The sequence below is a fragment of the Euwallacea fornicatus genome, unplaced genomic scaffold (genome assembly GCF_040115645.1).
Source record: "Euwallacea fornicatus isolate EFF26 unplaced genomic scaffold, ASM4011564v1 scaffold_89, whole genome shotgun sequence".
Taxonomy (NCBI): Eukaryota; Metazoa; Arthropoda; class Insecta; order Coleoptera; family Curculionidae; genus Euwallacea; species Euwallacea fornicatus.
Genome location: NW_027096057.1, coordinates 320,579 through 328,420, shown reverse-complemented (window position 1 = coordinate 328,420; position 7,842 = coordinate 320,579). Strand labels below are relative to the sequence as shown.

Genomic DNA, 7,842 nt, shown 5'->3' with positions numbered 1-7,842 from the left:
TTAGGGCTATTTCTATCAATCCTGGGATTCAAAATCGTCAATTCCGTGAAATCGGCCAGTTCCGTCGGAAATTGACCTTTAACCATGCTTTGACGTTATTTCAACAACGCCACGAGCAATTTTGTTCAAATCGTTTTCTTTTAGCAAAATAAGCGTAATGGGGCCTTAAACGCCAAATCGTCAATTCGGCTGTCCTAGAACAGTCAGTTTTTGTCCAAATCGTGTAAATCGCACGATTTAGGGCTATTTCCTTCATTTCGATCAATCCTGAGTTTTAAAATCGTCAATTCCGTGAAATCGGCGAGGTTCGTTCCACGTCCTCGGCACCTACAACAATTTTGTCCCATCTTACTTTGTGTTTTCTCGGGAAGAGTTCGTCCACGCGCTTTAGCATGTCGGTCTCCGCCAAGTGGCTCGGTTTCAGGCGCCCGAGCTTCTCTGCCACAATCCTGTAGCCGAGACCCCAGACGTTCGTCTCCAAGTCATCGCACAGCTTCTTCCATGCGTTCCTCTTGGCATTCCGAATGGAATCCTTGAGGATCTTCTTGGCTCTTCCATATTCGTCTTCTGCTGCACTTCTCTCCTCGTTCGTTTCTCTGGCTCCCTTTATCCTCGTCATCCTTCGTCTGGCCTGCAAACATTCCTTCCTGTGCGTACCTACTGTTTCGTTCCACCAGTAGACCGCCTTTTTGCCCCCTGTTTTTGCACTCTTCTTGAGTAGGCACTGGTCGCAGGCTTCCCCAATTTCCTCGACTATTTGGTCAGGTTCGGTTCCGCCCCTCCCTAAAACACGCTCGTTAACGTATTTATTCAACTTACCAATTCCTTTCTCGGTCACAATCCATCCTTTCTTATTTCTCTCATCTTTCACTCCTAGAGTTTCGGTTCCATTCCCTAGAATTCTGTAGGTTATGTACCTGTGTCCACTTCCACTCAGCACGTCCCGCTCGACCTGCCATTGACTCACCATGCGCGCTACGATAGCGCCACTCATAGTTACGTCTATGACAGATCTTCCATTCTTGTTGCCGAACGTCCACTCTCCCCCGTTGTTGTGCGGGGTGAGCTCTCTCGCTTCAACGAACTCCTCCAAGACTCTCCCGTAGGCATTCCTGACGCCAGAACCAAATATCTGGCATTTCGCATTGAAGTCCCCAGCTATGAGGACTCTCCTGCCGTCCATGCCTCCTACAAAATTATCTAACCGATTAATCATGGCCTCGAACTCACCTGTGGTCTTATTCGGCGAGAAGTATACCGAGACCAGCGTAAATCGGCCCAGTTCCACCGCCACGAACCCCCGGTCCCTGTGGATCGACTTCGCTCTCATCCCGCTTTTAAGCCAAATGAACGCTCCATCGTCATTATCCCTGATGACATTCTTCAGGGCTTGGTTAGGCTCCTGCCCCAGAACGACATCAATGTCCTATTCTCTGATCGTCTGGTACAGCAAGTCGGTAGCAACCCGCCTTCTGTCCAGATTCATCTGTAGACATCTGAGTTCCTTAAATACCGCCATCGTGCCATTTACACTCTCCACATTCACTCCCGCACCTAAAACACGCATACCGATTATACTATTTAATCTACTTACTAGATTTGTTTCGTGCTCCTCTCCTCGGTAGCCTTCCCAATCTCGTCCTTATTTTTGGACGTCCCTGGTTGCGGCTCAGTTGTTTTTTCCGGGTCAGTACCCCTACCGCCTGCAAATGCCTTTACTGGCCCCTTGCAGTTGGGTCCGCCCGCGCTGTGGCCCTCTGCTTTACAGAGGGGGCAGTAGCGAGGATCTTTACAATCCTTCGCCCTGTGCCCCTTCTTCCCACAACGGGCGCACAGTCGGGTCCTATCTACCCCTTTACTTGCCTGGTCCCGATGTCCCAGTTACCAGCATCGGTAGCATCTTCCCGAGTCCTTCCTCTCCTTAAGCCGGCACATATTAATGCCGACTCTCAAATCGGAGACTACTCGAAGATTCTCGGCGTCCCCCTCTCTAACGAGGAACGTGGCGGTTTGGCAGCTTCCATAGCTTGCCTTAAGCCCCTTGAGCCGGAGCTTATTGTAGTCCAGACCGGTCGCGGTGGCCACCGCACTAGTGGCTTCTTCCCCTGTAGTGATTCCATCCAGTCCCGTAAGCTGGAACACTACAATTTTACTATTCGCCCCCGACCTTACGTTACCTTCCCCCATTCCTTTTCCCAGGATGTTTTTCAGCTCCTCTCCCTGTTCGCCTCCTTTAGGGAGCGTGATTAGCACCTCACCTTTTTTCGTCTCCCTGACTGTCCCGATGTCAACTTTGGTTTGGCTGTTGGCAACCAGTTGTCGGACTTTACGGAGGGTGTCGCTGTAACTTACCCCCTCCTGTTTAGCCACGAAGACTACCTCTTCTTCTGATCTTTTAGGACCAGGTCCCTGTAATGCCTCCCTCCCGGAGGATGTCCCTCCAGGTAAGTACAGCTTTACCCTGATGTTCTCTTTCAGGGTCCAGCATGCTAGTTCGCAGACCTTCCGAAGTTGCCACGGGTCGGCACCCGGAACCAATGGGATGGACACGCTGTCTCTCCCCTCTTCCAGCATTGTTCCCGCGAGGACCTTGAGGGCTTCAAAAACCCCTACCGGCCCTGTGCTCTCCAACTCCTGAAAGTAGACGTGCTTGGTTTTCGTAACTACCTTACCTCCTTTCCTAAGGTTGCACGTCTGCACGAGGCTGGCCATCCTCCCTTCTTCAGCCTCGAGCTCCCTCAGCTCTGGGAGAAGCTGCAGAAATCGTTCCTTCAGCGCGCTATCTCCCTTACCTACCAGGACCGCGAGGTCCATCCTAAAACCCTCACTGATAGGGTCTCCACGAGCTATCTCAGTAGCTTCAAAGATCCCATCGTCCCATCTCTCCTTGATGGCCTCCAGGATCTTTCCCTCCCTAGCTAAAGTTGTTAGCCTCATTTTAACCTCACCAGTTTTTCTTTCCTCCTCAGTTTCCGTCTGGCATTCAACAGACACTCCCTCCCGCTTGCCAGCCCTTAGCCGAGCGACCTCGTCCCTTAGTCTTTTATTCTCCTCCTCGAGTTTCCTGTTCTCGTGTCCCTTCCCCTCTTCCTCCAGCACCATGCTCCTAATCGTGCTCTTCAGCACAGAGACAGCGTCCACTAGTTCCTGTTTGGGGTGGTAAGACTCCTTCAGGATTCTACCGATATCGCCTACCTGTTCCCTGGCTACTTCCAAGAGAGCCCTGGGACCTTCTTCCTCTCCTCCCACAATGGATTCATCCATCCTCTTCCTCTTCCCTTTTGGTGCACTGTTTGGCACTTCTTCTACGGAGAATACCGGACAATGCAGTTCCACGTTTTGCCCACTTACCACATTTTCTTCTGTTTCCCCTCCTTTGTCCTTGGGCGGAGTCCTCTGCAACTTACCTCTCCTTGCGAATCCTATCTCAGCTCCTTCTACCTCCTCTTTCCTCATCAAGCTCTCCGGAACACTTCCCTTCCTTACGAGCGGCAGAGTCACTCTCCCAGTTACATCCCTCCTTTCCTTCAAAATTGTTTTGGATACAGCACCTTTCTTTCCCGAAGGAACCCCAAGTTTAGAGTCCTGGGTCTCCATGGAGTTGCCGGGGGTTTCAGAGGCTCCGAGTGCCTCAGCGATGTTAACCACACCCCAGTAAGGCCTAACTCCGCACAACCTCACCTCTAATCGCTGAAAAAAAAAAAGAAAAAGAAAAATAACGCTAACGGTGTAAATTAACGTAACGTTGAAGACACGACACGCGGAAAGACACCGATCTAATAATGTCCATGCAAAAAGTCACCGAAGTATCTTATCAATCACGTCGTCAGCGTGCAGGGCAAAAATTAGTTTTCGCACTGCCAAAACCGCTGTTTCTTCGGCTTAGCGTTGAAAAACACTGCTTTACGTCGACGATGCGAAAACTAAAACCGATTTATATCGGAGCACACTTTCACACGTCCGCCTTCGACCGTGGTCCGCCTTCTACTAATAATGAAACCTTATTAGTCGTGTTAAAGTGCTCGTCGAGGTGATTCTGTGGTCAAATTTTGAAGGTAGTTGGAGCTCATTTGCCGAAGTTACGGAGGTTCAAAGCTTGAAAAGTCACGAAAGATCTGTGTTTGTGCACATAAATTACTCGTTTTCTAGAAAACTCACCGAGATACAATGAAGCCTTATTTGTCATGTTAAAGAGCTCGTCGAGGTGATTCTGTGGTCAAATTTTGAAGGTATTTGGAGCTCATTTGCCGAAGTTACGGAGTTTCGAAGCTTGAAAAGTCACGAAAGATGTGTGTTTGAGCACATAAATTACTCGTTTTCTAGAAATCTCACCAAGATACAATGAAGCCTTGTTAGTTGTGTTAAAGAGTTCGTCGAGGTGATTCTGTGGGAAAATTTTGAAGGTATTTGGAGCTCATTTGCCGAAGTTACGGAGGTTCAAAGCTTGAAAAGTCACGAAAGATCTGTGTTTGTGCACATAAATTACTCGTTTTCTAGAAAACTCACCGAGATACAATGAAGCCTTATTTGTCATGTTAAAGAGCTCGTCGAGGTGATTCTGTGGTCAAATTTTGAAGGTAGTTGGAGCTCATTTGCCGAAGTTACGGAGGTTCAAAGCTTGAAAAGTCACGAAAGATGTGTGTTTGTGCACATAAATTACTCGTTTTCTAGAAAACTCACCACGATACAATGAAGCCTTATTAGTCGTGTTAAAGTGCTCGTCGAGGTGATTCTGTGGTCAAGTTTTGAAGGTATTTGGAGCTCATTTGCAGAAGTTACGGAGTTTCAAAGCTTGAAAAGTCACGAAAGATGTGTTTTTGATCACATCAATTACTCGTTTCCTAGAAATTTCACCAAGATACAATGAAGCCTTATTAGTCGTGTTAAAGTGCTCGTCGAGGTGATTCTGTGGTCAAATTTTGAAGGTAGTTGGAGCTCATTTGCCGAAGTTACGGAGGTTCAAAGCTTGAAAAGTCACGAAAGATGTGTGTTTGAGCACATACATTACTCGTTTTCTAGAAAACTCACCGAGATATAATGAAGCCTTATGAGTCATGATGAAGAGCTCAACGAGATGATTCTATGATTAATTTTTAAGCAATTTGAAGCACATTTGCCGAAGTTACGCAGATTCAAAGCTTGAAAAGTCACGAAAGAAGTGTGTTTGTGCATGAAAATTACTCGTTTTCTAGAAACCTCACCAAGATACAATGAAGCCTTCTTTGTCATGGTAAAGAGCTCGTCGAGGTGATTCTGTGGTCAAATTTTGAAGGTAGTTGGAGCTCATTTGCCGAAGTTACGGAGGTTCAAAGCTTGAAAAGTCACGAAAGATGTGTGTTTGAGCACATCTATTACTCGTTTTCTAGAAAACTCACCGAGATACAATGAAGCCTTATTTGTCATGTTAAAGAGCTCGTCGAGGTGATTCTGTGGTCAAATTTTGAAGGTAGTTGGAGCTCATTTGCCGAAGTTACTGAGGTTCAAAGCTTGAAAAGTCACGAAAGATGTGTGTTTGAGCACATCTATTACTCGTTTTCTAGAAAACTCACCGAGATACAATGAAGCCTTATTTGTCATGGTAAAGAGCTCGTCGAGGTGATTCTGTCGTCAAATTTTGAAGGTAGTTGGAGCTCATTTGCCGAAGTTACGGAGGTTCAAAGCTTGAAAAGTCACGAAAGATGTGTGTTTGAGCACATCTATTACTCGTTTTCTAGAAAACTCACCGAGATACAATGAAGCCTTATTTGTCATGTTAAAGTGCTCGTCGAGGTGGTTCTGTGGTCAAATTTTGAAGGTAGTTGGAGCTCATTTGCCGAAGTTACGGAGATTCAAAGCTTGAAAAATCACGAAAGATGTGTGTTTGAGCACATCAATTACTCGTTTCCTAGAAACCTCACCAAGATACAATGAAGCCTTATTTGTCATGGTAAAGAGCTCGTCGAGGTGATTCTGTGGTCAAATTTTGAAGGTAGTTGGAGCTCATTTGCCGAAGTTACGGAGGTTCAAAGCTTGAAAAGTCACGAAAGATGTGTGTTTGAGCACATACATTACTCGTTTTCTAGAAAACTCACCGAGATACAATGAAGCCTAATTAGTTGTGTTAAAGTGCTCGTCGAGGTGATTCTGTGGTCAAATTTTGAAGGTAGTTGGAGATCATTTGCCGAAGTTACGGAGGTTCAAAGCTTGAAAAGTCACGAAAGATGTGTGTTTGAGCACATAAATTACTCGTTTTCTAGAAAACTCACCGAGATACAATGAAGCCTTATTTGTCATGTTAAAGAGCTCGTCGAGGTGGTTCTGTGGTCAAATTTTGAAGGTAGTTGGAGCTCATTTGCCGAAGTTACGGAGGTTCAAAGCTTGAAAAGTCACGAAAGAAGTGTGTTTGTGCATGAAAATTACTCGTTTTCTAGAAACCTCACCAAGATACAATGAAGCCTTATTTGTCATGGTAAAGAGCTCGTCGAGGTGATTCTGTGGTCAAATTTTGAAGGTATTTGGAGCTCATTTGCCGAAGTTACGGAGTTTCGAAGCTTGAAAAGTCACGAAAGATGTGTGTTTGAGCACATAAATTACTCGTTTTCTAGAAATCTCACCAAGATACAATGAAGCCTTGTTAGTTGTGTTAAAGAGTTCGTCGAGGTGATTCTGTGGGAAAATTTTGAAGGTATTTGGAGCTCATTTGCCGAAGTTACGGAGGTTCAAAGCTTGAAAAGTCACGAAAGATCTGTGTTTGTGCACATAAATTACTCGTTTTCTAGAAAACTCACCGAGATACAATGAAGCCTTATTTGTCATGTTAAAGAGCTCGTCGAGGTGATTCTGTGGTCAAATTTTGAAGGTAGTTGGAGCTCATTTGCAGAAGTTACGGAGGTTCAAAGCTTGAAAAGTCACGAAAGATGTGTGTTTGAGTACATAAATTACTCGTTTTCTATAAAACTCACCGAGATACAATGAAGCCTTATTAGTCGTGTTAAACTGCTCGTCGAGGTGATTCTGTGGTCAAATTTTGAAGGTAGTTGGAGATCATTTGCCGAAGTTACGGAGGTTCAAAGCTTGAAAAGTCACGAAAGATGTGTGTTTGAGCACATAAATTACTCGTTTTCTAGAAAACTCACCGAGATACAATGAAGCCTTATTAGTTGTGTTAAAGTGCTCGTCGAGGTGATTCTGTGGTCAAATTTTGAAGGTAGTTGGAGATCATTTGCCGAAGTTACGGAGGTTCAAAGCTTGAAAAGTCACGAAAGATGTGTGTTTGAGCACATAAATTACTCGTTTTCTAGAAAACTCACCGAGATACAATGAAGCCTTATTAGTTGTGTTAAAGTGCTCGTCGAGGTGATTCTGTGGTCAAATTTTGAAAGTAGTTGGAGATCATTTGCCGAAGTTACGGAGGTTCAAAGCTTGAAAAGTCACGAAAGAAGTGTGTTTGTGCACATAAATTACTCGTTTTCTAGAAAACTCACCACGATACAATGAACCTTTGTTAGTTGTGTTAAAGAGTTCGTCGAGGTGATTCTGTGGTCAAATTGTGAAGGTAGTTGGAGCTCATTTGCCGAAGTTACGGAGGTTCAAATCTTGAAAAGTCACGAAAGAAGTGTGTTTGTGCATGAAAATTACTCGTTTTCTAGAAAACTCACCAAGATACAATGAAGCCTTATTTGTCATGGTAAAGAGCTCGTCGAGGTGATTCTGTGGTCAAATTTTGAAGGTATTTGGAGTTCATTTGCCGAAGTTACGGAGATTCAAAGCTTGAAAAGTCACGAAAGATGTGTGTTTGAGCACATAAATTACTCGTTTTCTAGAAAACTCACCGAGATACAATGAAGCCTTATTTGTCATGTT

The 7,842-nt window shown here is 45.1% G+C and overlaps 1 protein-coding gene across 1 annotated transcript; it reads right to left on the bottom strand.

The window, feature by feature from the left end:
• Nucleotides 1-352: 352 nt before the first annotated feature.
• Nucleotides 353-1,330, bottom strand: LOC136350059 (uncharacterized; the record flags this gene model as incomplete). Its single annotated transcript, XM_066301582.1, has 1 exon — nucleotides 353-1,330. A coding segment is annotated over exon 1 (978 nt), but the record flags the coding sequence as incomplete, so codon positions are not given.
• Between the last annotated feature and the right edge of the window lie 6,512 nt (nucleotides 1,331-7,842).